Source organism: Carex rostrata, chromosome 20 (assembly GCF_964058835.1).
Source record: "Carex rostrata chromosome 20, lpCarRost1.2, whole genome shotgun sequence".
In the NCBI taxonomy this organism is placed as follows: domain Eukaryota; kingdom Viridiplantae; phylum Streptophyta; class Magnoliopsida; order Poales; family Cyperaceae; genus Carex; species Carex rostrata.
Genome location: NC_135937.1, coordinates 4837501 through 4856825, shown reverse-complemented (window position 1 = coordinate 4856825; position 19325 = coordinate 4837501). Strand labels below are relative to the sequence as shown.

The following is a 19325-nucleotide window of genomic DNA, read 5'->3' as shown; positions in this document are numbered from 1 at the left end:
CATACATAAAATTTGCGACTTTTCGATTTTACTTTGCATAAGATGTTTTAAATATTTGAAAATTTCAAATCATAGTTCTTCATTTTCTCAGAAGAATTAATACCAGCCACTGTAATATGTCTCCGAGAATATTTTTTTTCTCTTATAATATGTCTCTGTTGCAACACACGGTGACAATAGTAGTTTACTATTAAGTTTATGACTATGAATTCCAATTAGAAAATCAACCTTGCATGGAGTTTAATTCAAATAAATGAATATTGATTGAAGTAAAACAAATTTTTGCTGTTCTGGCAGTTGTCTTGAATATCTTGTGATTCGTCAGGTACCAACAATTATGATATATTGATTTATGTCCCAAGAATATATTTTACGAGACCGATGGATAGAAAAAGAATTGTCATTAACTTTTTCATTTGCAAAACAAGTAGTTATCATTAACTTTTTTTCATTAAACTTACAGCACTACCACATTAGCATGACATAAGAATAACATAGCATCATCATCAGGTATATAAAGGCATTTATTTGGTAAAAAAAATGCAAATCATCGATGTAATTTGTTGCCAAGTAGAAGAGGTCATTAATTAATCTAACAAAATCAAGTTATATCCAACAATTGGGTCAACTGCAGCGTTTAAACACTCATTTTTGTTTACAATAATAAGACATTAAATAATTATCAAAGGGAAATCATGAGCATCTAACACAGAACATCCAGGAAGATATTTGGAGAGAGATCTCCACACCAAAAGAAATCTACATGCACAGGGTGGGGGGGGGGGGGGGGGGGGGGGGGGGGGGAGGGGGCAAGACCGAGACTTCGATAACTTTTTTCCTGAATTAGGTTCATGAATTTGTTTTGTTTTTTTTTGTGAGGTGAAGAAAGGGTTCATGAATTTGGCTGATAAAGAAAAGATGGAGAAAGGATAAAATGAGTACTATTTAAAAAATCAATAAATTGAATAAATTTGTGAAGTTTTAAACTTTAGAAGGGTAAATATGATATTACGAATTTTAGAGGGGATACATAATTTCAAGGTTTCTGAGGGGAGATATCAAATTTCCCCAAAATATGTCAATCAAAATTCTAACTCGTCGGACAGGTGGAGACCCGCGGACCAGATCAACGCGTCTGAACTTCCTATTTTTTTTTCTTTTTTCGGTTGAGAGAAAGCCCGTAGGAACTGAACTCCGAATTCGGATCTCATACAATAATTTAATTTTTGAGTTTTGATTCAGCCCATCCGAAATGCTTTAACACGAATTTTAAAGGAACCGGACCCTTCGAATAATACTGGGCTCCTGCGCTAACCTGAACTCCCAGGTTAAGGTCCAGTTTGGAGGAGTCCGGTTTCCCTGAAGTATCTCAAACTTTGACTCTGGATCCGGAAGGTCTAACCATAATCTGATCCGAGAAGGAACGCAGGGTTCCTTTAATATTCGTGCTACGGAAGATCGAATGGTCCATATCCAAATTAAAATTTAAGGTACCTTAGGTGATATGAATTCCAGGTAGGAGCTGAAGCAAAGCAATTCATTTGCCGCTCGAGGGTTGAAGAAAACGAAAAATAAAAAATAAAAATGGCGCCAAACTGCCGATCCGCATAGCACAATCTCTCACACCGACACTAGGTTTTTCGATACGATTTCTCCATCGCCGCTAATGGAAAAGCTCAGTCCACTGGCGGAGGCGCAGGATGACCTGGAGATCGTCTCCATTGGAGCGCTCTACCGTGGTCACTGGGAGAAGAAGTACTGGAGTTCATCGCGGGTTCGCCTTTTCCTCTCTCTCCTCTTCATTTCTCTGTATCAATATTACATCTTCACTAATTTAAGTGCAATTTGGTACCTCTTATTGTTATTCTTCTTCACGAGCTTACTGGAGTTTGGTTTCTGTTGTAGGCTAAGGATCGGTACCCGTATCCAGTGGGTTATCGTGCCGTACGGAACCACGCTGGGACCAGATGCCAAATGGAGATCAGAGAAGGACCGAAAGGTCCTTTATTTTTGGTTCGATCCTATCTATATTTCCAATTTTAGTATACTTCTTCACTTTATTTCCAGATTTATTTTGCACAGTTGCTTAAATTGCGGAAATGGAAGAGCTCAATTAACTTTTGGATACAATTTTCCTAGTTCTTATTTTCCATTGGTACTATGCTGAACCTATGTCCCAATTTTGTAAAATCCAATCAAGATCATGGTCATGACTCTCATTCCTTTATTGTTAAATAAAAACAATGGTAAAACTGATGATGGCTTTAGTGTAAAAATAGGATAATTTCTCTACTTAAATCCAAATAAACCAATTAAATCTAAGTTATGGTCTTTGACTCTCTTTTTTTTTGTTTGCTCTGCTGCTTTATTATCTTAATTTAAAAAATTGAGGTTATATGAGAGCTGAAATAACGGTATCCAGGTTAGTGAATTATTCCAAACACTGTTCCGCATTTGCATGGATGAGTAGCTGTTCATTTGAACCAAAAGTTAGATTAGGTGCTATTCCGAATAGTTGAATTAGTGCTCTAACTACACTAACCTCATTTCTCATCCAGATATACCATGTCATAATTGCAAATTGAACCTGTTTTTGTTTTTTCTTTCTTTTTTGATCTCTTCTCATCTAGCCATGTAGATTTGACTATCTGATTCCAAATTGAGTCTCAAACACCCAATTCCAATGTATAAACTCCCAGTTGGATGTCAATTTTTGCTTTGGGTCTTTATCTGATTGAGAAAATTTCAAAATGAGATTTAACTCATAACAGGTTCAGCTGGCAGATGGGGAATCGTGTAGTGGGTTGACACCAGATCTAGCTTGGAAGATCTTTCAGAAGAAAACTTCTCCTAAAGCTATAAATTGGAACGGGAGAAGGCTTTCTTCTAATATTGATGGTTCTGAGGTAAGCACACAAATACTTAATTTGTCTTGTATGATTATTGTTTGTACATTATTTTACTTGAGCCTTGTTCTGTTATGGTGCTTATATGACATGTTCCAACCAATGTATAACCATGTTGCTTTAGTTACTGGTTCAACTCACCTTATGCCATTTATGTTTCTGGCTTGTCCGTGTTTAGTTGCACAACTGAGAGTTATTTTAAGGCTTATCAAAGGCCAAAGAATTAAAGTCCTGTGCAAAAAGTCATGTGAAATTAATACATGGTGATTGCAAGTAGACTGACACTAGTATCTGAAGTCCAATTATAAGTGAAGCATTTCTCTTTTGATGCTTTGTCATACAGCTCTTTGGGTTCAAAAACAAAGTAGTGCAGAGATTACTCCGTGAATTAGTCAATGCAAATTCAACCTCTCCAAATGAATCCAGGCAAACTGTACAAGCTCGTGAAAATGTACAAAATCAAGATAAGAATTCAGATTCAATAAGGCTTGTCTACTTGAGGAAATCGAAAAGTAACGGCAAAAGAAGCATGAAATGCAAACCTGAGGAGAGATTAGCTAAGAGGATATATAAAGAAGGTTGTACCTCAAAAGATAAGGAGAGGCCAGACCTGCTCAGTGGCTCACAAAAAGGTGCCATTTATAACAAATATAACTTCACCCCCAGTCCTAGAAAGCACTGGAATGTAATGCATCCCCTGGAAAAGGAGTAATGTCCTAGATGGCTAAATACCTTTAATAGACACAGTAAATATAAAAAGTGGCTTCATATGCACCATCATTTTTAGAAAAGAGCCTCATGACTCTCAATTGAGGAAAGAGGGTACTTTGGATTATCCTTTGAAGACAACGGATGAAGTTAGTGTTTTGGGGTTGTTTTTCATGCATGGGTACTTTTTTTTTATGATCTTATTGCAGCATCCCCCATTGAAATGACCCTCAAATAAATGGATATCCTGCAGCTTTTCCTATTGGCTTCAAGTTTTACTGATTGTTTTGTTGAAAAACTATTCAGAAAAAAGAAATGAAGAAGAAACGGAGACCATGAATGGAGATGATGATGCCATAATGGAGAAACATGTAATTACTCTGGAAAATCACAACCAGACAGTTGTAGAGATTATGCCATCCTATGCAGAAAATATGGAGGTACTTAAAATTCCTCTTCTTTAAAATAAACTCTTGTGCAAAAACTTAGATTATCTATAAAGTTTCGTATTATTTAAAAGGTAGGATATTAGATCATACTGCCATTTGCCACGTGTGATGGTGCTGAACTCCAATAATGTACAAATGGAAAAAAAAAAATTTATCTTTGATTCCCAGTTGGATTTAAATAATAATGCCTTGTTTTTTGTTTCTCAAAAGGGGAGCGTCAGAATCAGGAACGATAACCCTGAGAGAGACTTTGTGGAAGACAGCTTTGCTGACACAGATGACTATTGTGCCTGGAAACCTGCACAACCTTTGCCAGAAGCAATCTCTTCCCCTGTGGATTGCACTCCACAGGACGCAATCCTGAAAGAAGAGCTCAGAGATTCCATGTCAGATGCCAGGCTGTCATCTGGTTCGTCAAATCTGAGCTCTCAAAAGACCGACCATGATTCTGAGCAACAGGATCTAACAAGGTCAATGATGGCCTTTCTTCTCCCACAAGCCATCCCCCTTCTCAAGAAAACATATTGTAGGAAAAGCTCGAGAAAGAAAATCCGAGGAAACAAAGAAAGGATCGGAAGTGATCTAGCAACAAAAGAAAAAGATGGAGGTAATTTGAACAAGGTTGTTTTGAAAATGCTCGCAGTTATCATTATTTCGAGAAATATCCATGATTTTTGGTACATGTGGAAAAGCCCCCTTTTTAGTAACAAGGAATGATATAATAGAATTATCTCTAACAAACCATGATTTCTTTTTTTGGTTATTAAGTTACTAGGGTTAGGTTTTTAGAAAGGCCATAGGTTGAACTACTTTAATGTAAGACTGGTCAAAGCATATATACTGAACTTGAATTGTTTAGAGGAAATTTTATATTTACTGAAGTTCATAATGTTAAATAGGTTGAGCTACTTGAATGTAAGACTGGTCAAAGGCTACTAAGAAGTCATCATATTCTTAGATTCTGTCAGCAAGTGTAACTAGTAATCATTGTCTTATGCTATTAGTGATAAATAGCGGGTCTTTTGTTTCTTTGTCCACAATCCCACCTAACAATTTATGTCTAGCATCTGCAAAAATACCTGTTTTGTGCCAGTACAAATCATCGATAGTGCAGTGACAAGTAATTTAATGGTGCTTTCTTTCTTATCAGGTCAACTCGAAGCCGGAGATCTCAATCACAAGCCAGATACCAAGACTATGGGTCCCACCTTACTTGATGTTATGCAGAATACGAAGTTGTCTCTTAATGAGTGCAAACTGGGACCTCTCGACCCTGCAGAGGACATAAAAAATGTAATCCCAGATACTTATGGCGATTATAACCCTTTTAAAATAACTGACCATAAAACAAAGGACACTTCCAAACAATCTGCTACCATGAAAGAAGATGATAAACTAAACTATAAATCAGATGCCGAGATTGTGGTCTACAACTTACTTGATGTAATGGAGAATACAGACCCACCCCTTAATGATTGCAAACGTGAATCTCTCAATACTTCCGAGGAGGCCAAATATGTAATCCCAGATAGCTTTGATGAAAATAACTCTGCTAAGGAAGCTGGTCATTTAACCTACGATGCTTCCAAACCAACTTCTATCAAGAAAGAAGTTGATAAATCACAAAATGACCTCAATAGAGCTGGAATTTTATTAAGTGATTCCTTTTTGGCCTGCTTGGAAGAGGAATTTGTTAAGATTGAAAGTGAAAGAGTGCAGAACAGCAGTAGACTTGAAGTTCCCTTATCAGAGAGCGTAACTTGTCAAGATTTTGAAAACACAGCTCTCTCGGAGAACAAAATTGCAGGTTTGCCACTGGAAAATAAGCTTGATATCCTGTTTGGACCGTATCTGCACCCACAACCAGTTCTATCTGTTACTTTATGCTCGAAGGGTGACAGTTTAGAGATGTGTGTGTTATGTGGTGCTTCAAATAGTTGTGAGAGGTCTCTTTATGTAACCGATGTGACTTCGCAGGCTCATCCTTTATTTGTTGGTTACACTTCAATGCTTTTTCTTTCATCAGAGGAACCTTCTTTTAAAGGCAATGTAAGCTTTCTTTCAAGAGGAGGGATCACTTGACAATGGTTGTTTTGACAATCTTGACAATGGATTTCCAAATAAATTCAAATAAAATTGAAAATTGGAAAGTTAATCTATAGGCATGTTATTGGACATATAGTTGTCCAATAATTCAATATCATACAATTTAAATATTTTTTGTTGATGCATCAAGGAACATCAAATTCGAACTGTTGAAATTTAAAGTCAGTTGATGCATGGTGAAAACATGCATCAAATCTCAACATATTTTACAGACATGATATATGGATAATATAGATCATGTTTATACTGTTGAATTTTAAATTTAAACTTTATTTATGAAGATTGCCAAGATTGTCAAAATAAGGAATTGTCAAGTGACCCCCTCTTCTTTCAATTATATTGCTACTTTACCAGATTTTTTATGGAACTTAGGCAAAGTATTCTGAAAATTTTACCTAAAGTTTAAATCAAATTATAGTTCTGGGTTCTAAATGGCATTCTACCATATTTGCAATTAAAATCCAACATTACTCGAACTTCCAAACGAACACCTTACCTTTTCAAGTAAAAGCTAATAAAATAATAAGTATGGCGGCTTTTTGTGGTGGCTGTGCCTACTGGCTCTCTAACCAATGTATATAAGCAGAAAACCCATAGCATGTAAATCTACTGTTAATTTTAGATTTAAGGAAAAAATTCTATATTACATGGAGGTAGATTCGTCAACATTTAGCGCAATTTACCTTTCAACTGCATTAGTGAAAAGACTAATTGGCTTTCTTTCCTTAAAAATATCACATAAATAGTTTGTTGTTAGTTCAAATGTGAAAACTATTGGGTGTTTTACCTGCAAGCAAAATAGAAAGTTGGGTATACTTAGCTAATATGCCTATTAGTTAATAACTCGGAAAATGTATAGCCATCTTTGTTAATTTCCTTTCTTTCTTTTAACAGTTACCACTTGGAAGAGTTGGATTGCAATATATTACAGAGGGACAGTTACTTGTACTTCTTCCAAGTATCAAGGTCCCTTTTTGCAGGTGAATTTCTTTACATCTTTTTTTTTTTGGGTTTTTCCTGGTGCATCTTAGTAAAAGCCTTAATTTGCTCAGGTGCCCCTCCTAGCGTTTGCTTTCTCCTGTAATTGCTACCTCTCTAGAACACAGATGATGGTTAGACAAACTCAGACAAGCTCTTTTGCTTGTTTATACTTTATTATATTATCCATAATTTTCATATTAGTTTTATTTTAAAACCCTAAACATGCAAAGTTGATGGGTAACCTATGCGAATTCAGGATTTAGCTGGGGTGCATATGTGAACAAAGTATATTATGCAGCATGAATCTTATGAAATGTCAATACTGGCAGTAATATGAGCATCAATTGTTCGTGCTTGATTTGTAAGCTGGAACAAGAGGACGAGAATTGCTTGAGAATTGTACGGGTCAATTTTGGGTTTGTTTCACCAGTCACCAAGCTAATATCTCAGGAGAGAGCCGTCTGCATTTTGGTCTGCAAACCGAATTATGTAATTGCATTTGAAGAGAGTGTGAGATTGCATGTGTGGGTTGTAAACCCTAAATGGAGGTAAATTATTATTAACATTTATCTTTTACCTAGTTTCCATGGTCCTCTCTCTTTCTATCTTTTTTTATATATATAAAAAAAGTAATAAAAATAACAAGATTCATGGCAGCATTGCCAAACCAATCCAAACAAAGAAAGAAACGACCTTTTTTGCAAAAACATATCCTTTTTGGTCAAAGGAAACTCTCATTGCAACTTTTGATGGCATATTCTCTTTTATTTATCATGTGCACTTTATTGATATATAGTTTATATTTTTTGTTATGTTGACAGTGCAGTATCAGATGAATTTACATTACCTGGCTCTGACAACATGGCCCCCTCAATATTGGAACTGAGAGAAATACCCAGATCTGATTCTCTTGTTCTTGGCCACAATGGGTTTGGTTCTTTTTGCTTATGGTACGTTATGTTCTTGATTCTACTTTAGATATGGCATAAACCTTCCAATTAGACTTTTCTGGTACCTTTATGCTGTTTGGGCCTTTACTTGTACTCAATATGGCAATTAGGCATCCAAGATAAACAAACAAATATTAATCAAAAGCTAAATTTATAGATAAATAAAATAACTTCCAGGGACATTACAAGGCGAGCACTTATCTTGAAGTTCACAGAACCAAATAACATAATCTCAGAGATTCTTCCCTTTACCTGCTTCAACACACACAAGAGTAAAGTCTCTAGCAGCAATTGTTTACAAGGACACTCAAAGGATATTGTTACAAACAAACGTAACTGGATGCAACCTGGAGATGGTGATGTGGCCGTGTGGCTACTGGTTTCTTCTGCTACATTCTCAGAGTTCCAAAAGGATCTGAAGGCGATGGAACCAAATAGAAGATGGAGACTGGCTCTTTTAGCCAGAAACTCCCTATTCCTGGGCCCTGTTTGGGACCAAAGGTATATGTCTTTAGGTTGACAGTAATCACATTTTGAATATCATTTGCGGCTCAGGTCATTTGCTTCGGAAATTATTAAGTGTATAAGTAGGCCAACTTTTGGTCTTGGGTTGTTTCAGTTCAGGTTGAATCAGATCAAGTTTTGAATATTTTAGGTTAATTCTGATGGGGTTTTGGGCCAGGTTTGTCAAGTTCATTTTGTCATTGTGTTCAGTCTGGCTCTTGATCTGGGTTTGTATTTGTCAACCTTTTAGCAGCTTAAAGGCATGTTAGAATCTGAGTTTGTCTCCATTCTTTTTCAGGATTAGTGTGGTTGATGCCTCGACTAATTACGGCTTTGCAGGAACCCTTGATGGTTTACTCTACAAATGGGAACTAGTTTCTGGAAGAAAGGTTGCTTCTATCCGCTGTTTTGAAAGTAAGTTGCATGCAGATCTTTCCCACATTCTTTTGTATATTTTGGCATCTTTTTAAAGGTTTGGGTCAGGTGCAATCATGCTTCTTATTTTTCCAATAAACTTCCAAATAATTATAGTTCACATTATTTTGTCAGTATTGTAAGATATTTCTCCTTTTGTTTGGCTTCATAAAAATTAGAGTTCTCTTTATTTATATTGTTAGGATCTTTGCGGATCCCAAATGCAAGTGGTTTTTATTATTATCTTTTTTAACAAAGCAGCATATGCTATAAATTGTGCTTAATTGCAAGTTTATTGGAATCAGGTGGAAGTGTGTCATGTATAGCTGTTGATCACCAATCGGGGCATGTGGCGGTGGCAGATGATAGAAACCAGGTCCTAGTTTACATGCCGTAAAGTTCAGAAGCACCAGAACTAAAGCCTGATATAAACGAGATACTGATTCCATGAGGTTTTTGTACATGTAGATAGGTACTTTTGCTTTCTGTCAAGTGCAACCCTTTCTTCAAGAGGATACATGTCTATCTGTTTAGATGCTTGTTGCACATTGCCATCGGAATATAAAACTAATATCCTTCCATTGTTACTTTTCGGTCCTTGTACTTTCTAAAGTTGCATGATCTGTAAGATACTAATCGCCAATCGGGCAATGTCTACATGGCATTAAGTGCCTTACCAACTAAATTCCTCGTTTTAACAACTGCTGAATGTGCAGGAAATTAATAGCAATAATTCATGCTGCACGCTAGATAGAGACAAAATGTTTGATTCAAGATTGGTCTGGGAATTTAACATGGTATCAGGGATTCAGGGTACACCAATTATTGAACATAAAAAAAATGAAGAACCAGGATTAGTTAATAATCTTTGGAGGCAATTTTGTCGCCGCACTCTGGTGCTTGTTGAAGAAAGTAACAGTTTTTGTGGGATTTTTTTTTCCAGCGAGATTATCTTGGGACTAGATAAGCATTTAGCTACATATTGGATTATATAACTGCTAATCCCACCGTTCTCTTCTTTTTATTCTAAATTCTCCCTTAAATTTTTTTTATTCGTTCATTTTCTTAAAAATGAAATAAGCTGTACGCGCTTCGTCTACTAATTCGAGGAATAATAATGATGAGGAGGGATCAAGTTACAACACTTGAAAGTTACAACAAAGTTACAACATCATTTTTTTTCATTTTCAAAGTCCAAATCGTCGATCCAAACCGTTAGATATTCAATCTATATTAAAATGTGCTTGCAGACCAAATTTTACATTTTTTGAAATTTTTTTTGCTATTTATTAAGATGGGTACAAAATTGCTGTTTTTTAATGGTGCAGAATTTTAATAAAAACAGCGATTTTGTACCCATCTTAATAAATAGCAAAAAAAATTTCAAAAAATGTAAAATTTGGTCTGCAAGCACATTTTAATATAGATTGAATATCTAACGGTTTGGATCGACGATTTGGACTTTGAAAATGAAAAAAAATGATGTTATAACTTTGTTGTAACTTGATCCCTCCTCAATAATGATACCAAATAGCTTTATTGCATAATATTACCAAAAAGAGTAGACTTATTTTCCTCTGGTGTCCGTAAACTTGCAATTATATCCAAGACATGAGCTCATGCTAAATCACATGTCATAACTAAAGTGATGTGATTTTAATCTACCTATCAAAACAAAAACACGACATGTAATCAGTAATTTAAATAAGTGCAATATCATTTTCTTAAATTCCGAAGAAAATTACAAAGCTATCAATTTAACCACATAACATCATCAGCTTCGAAATAACCAAAATTGAAATAAAAAAAAATATAATATTGTCTAACACAAGTATAACAAAGGGATAGTAACCGCAAAGAATGATATAGCATAGTAAAGAATATCTTCCAAGCTAGAAGCCTAGAACTAGAACAAAGGGACACCTCAAGTCTCACTTCAACAATGCTTATAAGCTTGCTGCTCGCTCTACTTAGGCTTTGCCATGTGCAGTACCATTGGGCAATTTAGCACCGGTACCAGTTGAGTTGATCTGGTCCCATGCCTCAATCCATGTGACCATGGCATCAGCAAGTTTGGTGAAGTATGGGTCGATGGGACCGAGCTTCTCCTTAACCTGCTCTGACAGATAAAGGTAGCACTTCTGAACAGTTGTGCAATCCTTGGGGAGGACCACTGCTTGGAAGAAAGGAATGATCTCCTCCTGCCAGAAAATGCCCTTGTATTCCTTTCTCAAGTTCACAAATGGGTTGCTTGCCTTGCTGTGCCAGATGTAAGGCAAACCAGTCTTTACTCCAAGACCCAAGTGGTCGCAAATGACCTGAAATTGTGATAGAATATAGAGAAATATGAGAAACCAGAGTCATTTGTTTGTGCCTAATCAATGCTTATTTTAAAGGGTCTATCTCTTGTCAGTCTTTTATGTTTCTACTCTTATTACTCTCTTATACTAATTTAATATAATCCAATAAAAATTGACAAATAGCAAGTTTCATTTTTTTAATTATTAATCCAATTCTGTTGCTGAGAAAGTATGGTTCCACCTATTCTTTCCTCTCCCTTATTTTTCAAGTGAAGATATTTTGTTTACTGCATCATGCAAGATCTGACCCACAATTTGTAAAGAACCTATGAAAAAACAACTGTACCTTGACACACCATCCGGCCCACATGTCGTCGTAACGCCCGATCGGCTGGCCATCACCCATGAGCCCGAAGTACATTGCTGGGCCAATGAGTTCACGGTCGAATGCGAGATTCATGCCACACATGGGGAAAAGGGTTCCCTTGGGGATTGTCATAACAGCATCCACATATCTAACAAGAAAGTAACAAACAATCTTCAATAATGTGAACCCCATCTCCAATTTTCTCACCAGAACCATTGAACTTACAAGTCTGAATTAAACAAACACAAATGTACCTGCTGTTTCTCTCGAGGGGCTTGACCATCTGAGTGGGGGCATCGTAGTCAGGGATGTTGAGCCATAGGCCGTGAGAAACTGCGGTCTTGATACCCTCACGCATGCTGAATGGATAGCCACGCACAAAGTCGGCACCTTCACGGTATGGATCGTAGAGTGTGTTGAAGAAGTTGGGGGTGGATGGGCATAGTAGGTTCTTGATGTGCTGCTCGAGCGCATTGATGTCCTTCCCCGTTGGGTCCTTTGCAACCTTTATTCACAGACAGTTTCAAAGCATCAGAGCTTAGCTTAATCCTTTTTTGTTTGGCTTTAAATTTTTTAATCAAACAGTTAAAAATCAAGGTGATCCTTTGACAAATATGATGGCGTACAATGGTTTGTAGATTTGTTTAGAAAGCATCGTGTGCAGTGAGTAGGCTTACTTTTTACTGGAGGATAAAATGACATTTCTAAGATATTTTTTGGGTAAATTTCGCTGGAGGTCACTAAACTTTGTTATTTGTCACGAATTGGTCACTCAACTTTGATTTGTCCCTTTTGAGTCACTCAACTTTGTTATTTGTCCCAATCAAGTCACTCAACGTTTTCCATCCAAATTTTTAACGGAATATTCCTATTCCGTCCAAAAAATTAACGGAATATACCCATTCCATCCAAAATTTTAACGGAATTAGCATATTCCATCCAAAAAACTAACGGAATGAGCATATTCCGTTAAAAATTTGGATGGAAAACGTTGAGTGACTTGATTGGAACAAATAACAAAGTTGAGTGACTCAAAAGGGACAAATCAAAGTTGAGTGACCAATTCGTGACAAATAACAAAGTTTAGTGACCTCCAGCGAAATTTACCCATAATTTTTATATATTAGATTTATTGAATTAAGATTAATTTTGATTAAATTTGTCTAATCTATCTTGTCTAACTACAATCTTATGTCCAGATTGCAGTTGACAGTTGACAGTTGACCTCAACAAAAATCAAACACCCCAACCTGCCCGAATTTCAGGGGCAGAATAATTGGACAGAACCTAATTGGATCGTCTGATCAGAATTAGACCGTATAGATCACGTCCTGTTCCAATCTAGCAAATTGGATCAACATCCAGATCTATTCAAGTCGACACCATTTCAAAACGATTAAGTCGTGGTCAATGGATTGATTTTTAAAATATTTGTAGTATCCTAGAATGTTTACGCGAAAAAAAGGAAGGAGAAAAGGTCAAACCCACTCCAAAAACCCAGATCTGGACCCCTCATAACCAGATCCAAGCCATCCTCAACTTTAATGAAACGAAAAACGAGAACATTTTCAAAAACAAACTTATATATCCCTCTAAAACTAAAATAAAAGAGAATTGAATAAAAACACCGATCAGAAAGCCAAAGTACTTACAAAGCAGTCGTCATCAATGGTGTAGATGTACTTCTTCTTGGACACCATGTAGCCGAAGCAGCGGCAAGCGGAGTCCTTGAAGGAGATGCAAGAGGCCTTGGGGCCGAGGATGCGGTTGATGTCGTTCCTGTTGTAGAGCTCGTAGTCGAACCCCTCAGGAACCTTGATGGTCTTGGTGGGGTCACCATCTTGCACTATGATCAGGTGGTAGTGCTGGAAGAATGGCCTCCACATCTCCAGGAAATCTAGGTTCCTGATCGTTGGAATCACAATGTCAAGCTCATCCTTCAGCGCCGGAGTGATTGGGACTGACATTGTTCGAGATTCTTCTGATCTGACTTTTTCTGAGAATTGAAATGAGGTGAAATGAGGTAAGGTGAGAGAGAAGGAGAGGAGGAAGGGGTTTTAAATAGAGAGATGAGAGATGAGAGGAGAGAGGAGAGAGGAGAGAGGAGAGAGGAGAGGAGGGAATGGGAATATGGGATGCGAGAGGAAAGGTGGAGCATGTGGAGCAACGTGCGACCAAGTCGGAGAAGGGATTATTTTTTGTTTATTTATGATATTTGTTTACTGTGGTTGACCGAGTCTGGGGGATTTTATTATCTGGATGACATGTGGGGTCCATATATTTTTCAGTTTCCTTTTTTTTATGGGACAGTAAAAAATGGTCTGGATTTGTTTTGTTTAAGCTGAGCGTTCGACAAATGGAGATCTTATGAAGATACACTTATTATATGGGGATGATTTATTGAAGAAGAACCAGTGCCTCCACTTGTGTTCTTTTTATATAAAATAGATTGCCATTTGCCAATGGATTATGTGATTCGTTGCTGGTTTGAGGCTACGTGTATTGCCACAGGAGATCTAGATCTTGATTTAAGAGAATTCAATTCTGAAATAAGGTTACTGGGTTGCATGCAGATGAAGATGATGCAGGGAGCAAACATGTCTTTGTGTTTTCTTTCAGTTTTTAACTAATTAATAGAAGATTTCAACTCCAAGTATAAATATAAGTGAATTTTCACATTTTCTATAATTTAATTGATTAATTTGTGAATTGTTGTTTTAAGAATATTATATTTTACATAAACCTACCTTTCTTAATCCAAACCGGCCCATTTTAACCAAATATAGGTTAGATCTGAATTTCTTTTATCACGGTAAGCTAATTTGATTGATATTTTTCTTTGTTATTTAATACACATATATTTTTTAAAAGAAACAAAAACAAAAATAGACTTTCATGTTTTTTTAATTAAATTAAAATCAAAATTATCATATAGAAGTTATAGATTTGTATAATTAACTTTTACTGAAAAATTCTCCTCCTCATCTACACAGTTCATCAAATCTTCTGGAGTTATGAATTCCAATCTGGACCGTATTGATCTGAATTCTGATGGGATCCTTTCGGATCCAAATTGAAAATTTGAGTTACTTTATGAATCCGGACCCGTCTACATGGTTGAAGTTAGAAAGAAAATTGCTGACTTAGGAGGATGTTATGAGAACTTTATATGAAGAGGAGGGTTTAAATGTCTCCATTTTTTTGCGTCTCTACCATGCCTCCATCTTTTAAAACTTTAATAACTCATAATTTAAAACTTAAAAGTCAAAATAAAATCGTTAGATGTGTTCTATGTTCTCATAAAAAAATATCACATTTTAATTTTGTTTTTATGTGAATCAAAAAGTTAAAAAATCAACGTCTAAAAATTATCCAAAATAGTGTATTTTTTACAAGCTCTTGATGACAATTAAAATAAAATTGAAATGTCATAATTTTTTACACGTGCATAGATAAAATGATGTAGATTATATCCAACGGTTTTATTTTGACTTTTAAGCTTTAAATTTTAAATTATTAAAAAATTTTAAAATGAAAATATAATGGAGATACAAAAAATAAAGACATTTGAACCCTCTCTTATGTGAAATAGACTACTTCCAAACTTTGTAAGTCCTACCGACTAATCAACTTTCTAAGTCGCATGTATTGACGAAGTACACCTCCTACCAAACTAATTTTGTCTTAAATGAGAAAAAACTGTTGTGAAATAGGAACCCGTAACTGAAATTCATTGATTGCCGACTGCGACCTTTTCTTCGTGGGTCATGGCTGATTAGAGTGAGATCGACCAAATTGAAATAATCAAATTTGAGAATTAGTATACACACGCAGAAGGCACGAACCTGACAAACAGTCTTAGAAAATTTAGATCAAGATTTGAAATATAAAAAATGAGTCTTTGATCTAGTGGCAAAGGAACGTGGTCTCTATATGAGAGGTCATGTGTTTGAAATTTAAATGGAATAAATCATTTATTAGAATAACAAAGGTATCAAATAGTTGGGTGGCTTGACTCAAAAAAAAAAGATTTGAAATGTAAAATATATAATGTGACAATAGAATTGAACTCAATTTTTTACAATTACAAAATAAAATTTCAACTACTAAATTATAAATTCGCATATAGCTTTTTATGAGGAGAGATTGAATCATATGAAAACTTCAAAGAAATAAATTAAATTAAATTTCAATATACATGATTATAGAATTCATGTAAAATATTAAATCATAAAGGTGGTTAAGCATTCCTGTCAATTTTTTTAAGGGTAAGGTGGCAAGATGCCATCCTACAGTTTTTTATTGATTAAGAAAAGTATTTACATCTCATTCCTGTCAATTGAGTGCTAATAATTTACATAATGTCAGTATTCTAAATTTCAAAAAGAAAACAAAAAAAGAGGGAAATACACGCCGATCCTTGCAGAATCATCAAATAATGTACAGAGAAATAAGCCGGAATTTTTATATATAAGAAAATAAATAAATAAAATATTAAAAATAAAAAAGGTACAGCAGAAATTTTAAAAACGAGAAGGCAGATTGCATACCTCAGCCCAAGAATTTTAGCTAAAAAAAAATTAATTAAATTTTAGGAACGCCATGACATATTCAGTTCCATATACAAAAGCTGAAAATGAAACTTTACTTGGTGTTTTTCAGCTGAAAAAAGAGTTTTCGTGAGGTTTGTATATGGAACTAGGTATGCCATGGCGTCTGACTGGGACGCCATGGCAACCTTCCGCCTTCTTATTTTTCAAATTTTCACCGTACCTTTCTTATTTTTAATACTTTATTTATTTATTTTCTTATATATAAAAATTCCGGGAGAAATAAGCGATGCTTTGCCCAATCGCACATGCAAATGTGCAATCTTTAGCAAAGGTAGGAATGAGCAGAGTAGATCTGACATGATTGAAAGATCATATCGTCTCTTTCTTCCACCGACATTCTCTTTTTTTGAGAAAAAATAGAGGTCAAGCCCTATTTAATTTCATTAAAACATGTTACAAGAATTATGTAACTAAAAGGATACAAAAGCGATCCAGCTCAAGAATTTTGAACTGTGTGAAAAAATAAAACAGTAACTAAACCTAAAACAGAATATAGAAAAATGATAAACGGAATGTTAAAAATATAAAAAGCATTTAAAGAAATCTAAAAGAAAAAAAGTATGTGGTCTCCCAGTTTGCAGATCCTATTTTATGAACTGTTAACTGACTTCTTCCACCGACATTCTCGCATCCTTTTTCACTTGTTTTTCAAATAATTGACCTACTGTTTCCAACGAGGCCATGATCTCCACAATTCACAATTGCCGTCCCAAACAGCCTCAAATTTTCAAATAATTCTATTACAAATTAATTTGAGTGGAGATATTTCAGAAGGTCGGCTAGGAAATATTTTCTTTTGAGAGATATTTTTTTTGTTTATTTAAAAAAAAAAACGGATTGTGGAAAGTAGTTTATCTGATTGCAAGGAAATTGAGACCTTGTTATATAATTAGGAAGACATATATATATTTCTCTTATAATATGTGTGTGTGTATATATCATATATACACACGATAACACTTTTTATTTATGTTTTTTGATGTCATATTATATGTCGATATTGAATTGTCGTACGATATTTGATATTAGATTCGAATCGAGGTATTATTTGATATCATTGGTACTTAAAAATAAAGAATCATCACATCATCAAATTGTTATCAAAGATCATAATTAAAGTTAATTAAAAATACATAATCATATAAATTTTCTATTAGCATGTGTCTTGATTTTTGGATAATTATTATTTTCATTGATATATATATTTTTCTTATAATATGTCCTGTTGCAACGCACGGATATGATACTAGTATTATTTAATTGGCCATAGTTTTAACCTTATTAAGTGTGCTGAGAATAAAAGCTGGTTAAATTAGCCGCTCAATATATGTCATTTAAATCATCTATTTGTTAAAATTTAAGTATGACCATAATTTCTATAGATGTCATAGCCCTAGATTGTTTTTCATTTTTCATTAATTGGGGTGTCATAGTTCATCATTTTTATTTGCATAACTAGATCAGTTAAAATAAATACTATTACGCTATTTCCATTCCATACGAAGTTAGCTAAAATAATATGATAGTTTATATAATTATAAAAATACTAATTAATTAAGTACAGTGCCAATATTGCGTGCGTTTAAGTGTAACCATACAATTTTTTTTCTATGATTAGTAGAAATATTCCACTAAACAAAGTATTTACAAAGTCGTTGCATTAAGTAAGTGGTTTCAGTAATGACACTTAAAGTGCCGAATTTTTTATTAATATCCAAATTTAATATTAAATTTCAAAAAAAAACCGGATCAGTAACGTTTTTCGAAATCTACCCTTTCCAGAAAAAAAATTTTCGGAAACAGAGGCTGTTTCCGGAAAAAAAATTTCCGGAAACGGTAGCTACTTCCAGAAAATTTTTTTCCGGAAATAGGCTAAATCTGGAAAAATTTTATACGGAAATAGGAATTTTTTTTTTTTTTTTTTCCGGAAAAATTTTATCCGGAAATAGGATTTTTTTTTTTTTTTTTTTTTTTAGGAAATTTTTTTTTCCGAAAATTTTTTTTATAGGAAATTTTTTTTTTCAGTTTTTATTTATAATTTATTTATTTTTTGTATTTAAGTATTACAAATATTTAATATAGTTTTTTAAAAAATAGATGGAATACTATATAATTTGATTTATTCGAAGGACTGCTACAAATAATCCGGATCAACATTTTTCATGCCGGATTTTTTACGGCCGTAAAAAAAAATAATATAATATAATATATGCATATGTATATGTATATATAATATTTTTTATACCTCATATTTTTTATACGAGACACTAAACGAGGGTTCCAATACCTCATATTTTATATCTTCATTTTCATATATATACATATATTATATTGTATATACATATATATACATATATTATATTGTATATACATATACATATACATATGCATATATTATATTATATTTTTTTTTTTTACGGCCGTAAAAAATCCGGCATGAAAAATGTTGATCCGGATTATTTGTAGCAGTCCTTCGAATAAATCAAATTATATAGTATTCCATCTATTTTTTAAAAAACTATATTAAATATTTGTAATACTTAAATACAAAAAATAAATAAATTATAAATAAAAACTGAAAAAAAAAATTTCCTATAAAAAAAATTTTCTTAAAAAAAAAAAAAAAAAAAAAAATCCTATTTCCGGATAAAATTTTTCCGGAAAAAAAAAAAATTCCTATTTCCGTATAAAATTTTTCCGGATTTAGCCTATTTCCGGAAAAAATTTTTCCAGAAGTAGCTACCGTTTCCGGAAAAAAAATTTTCGGAAACAGAGGCTGTTTCCGGAAAAAAAAATTCCGGAAAGGGTAGATTTCGATAAACGTTACTGTTCCGGTTATTTTTTGAAATTTAATATTAAATTTGGATATTAATAAAAAATTCGGCTTAAAGTGTAACTATATATACTTAAATTAACACAAGTAAACTTAGCATTGCAATCGATGTGGTATGAACCATTGGAGAATGAGCCGAGACTAATGGCACATGAAAGATAAAAATATAATGAGTTAGGCTAATATGACACTAG

General features: G+C 34.2%; 2 protein-coding genes across 2 annotated transcripts; one reads left to right on the top strand and one right to left on the bottom strand.

Moving 5' to 3' along the window:
• Positions 1-1529: 1529 nt before the first annotated feature.
• On the top strand, positions 1530-9603 carry LOC144572525 (DNA binding protein). Its single transcript, XM_078322126.1, has 13 exons — positions 1530-1774; positions 1906-2013; positions 2772-2906; positions 3250-3538; positions 3921-4054; positions 4274-4670; positions 5214-6112; positions 7064-7149; positions 7480-7698; positions 7972-8100; positions 8278-8601; positions 8903-9018; positions 9324-9603. Exons 1-13 carry the CDS (start codon positions 1667-1669, stop codon positions 9413-9415), a joined length of 3036 nt encoding a protein of 1011 aa, XP_078178252.1. The 5' UTR covers positions 1530-1666; the 3' UTR covers positions 9416-9603.
• A 1114-nt stretch (positions 9604-10717) lies between these two features.
• LOC144572824 (putative UDP-arabinopyranose mutase 2) lies at positions 10718-13861 on the bottom strand. The gene is made up of 4 exons (XM_078322498.1): positions 13338-13861; positions 11940-12190; positions 11665-11833; positions 10718-11336 (listed from the first exon to the last, which is right to left on the bottom strand). The coding sequence occupies exons 1-4, from the start codon at positions 13650-13652 to the stop codon at positions 10989-10991; spliced, it is 1083 nt and encodes a 360-aa protein (XP_078178624.1). The 5' UTR covers positions 13653-13861; the 3' UTR covers positions 10718-10988.
• Positions 13862-19325: the final 5464 nt, after the last annotated feature.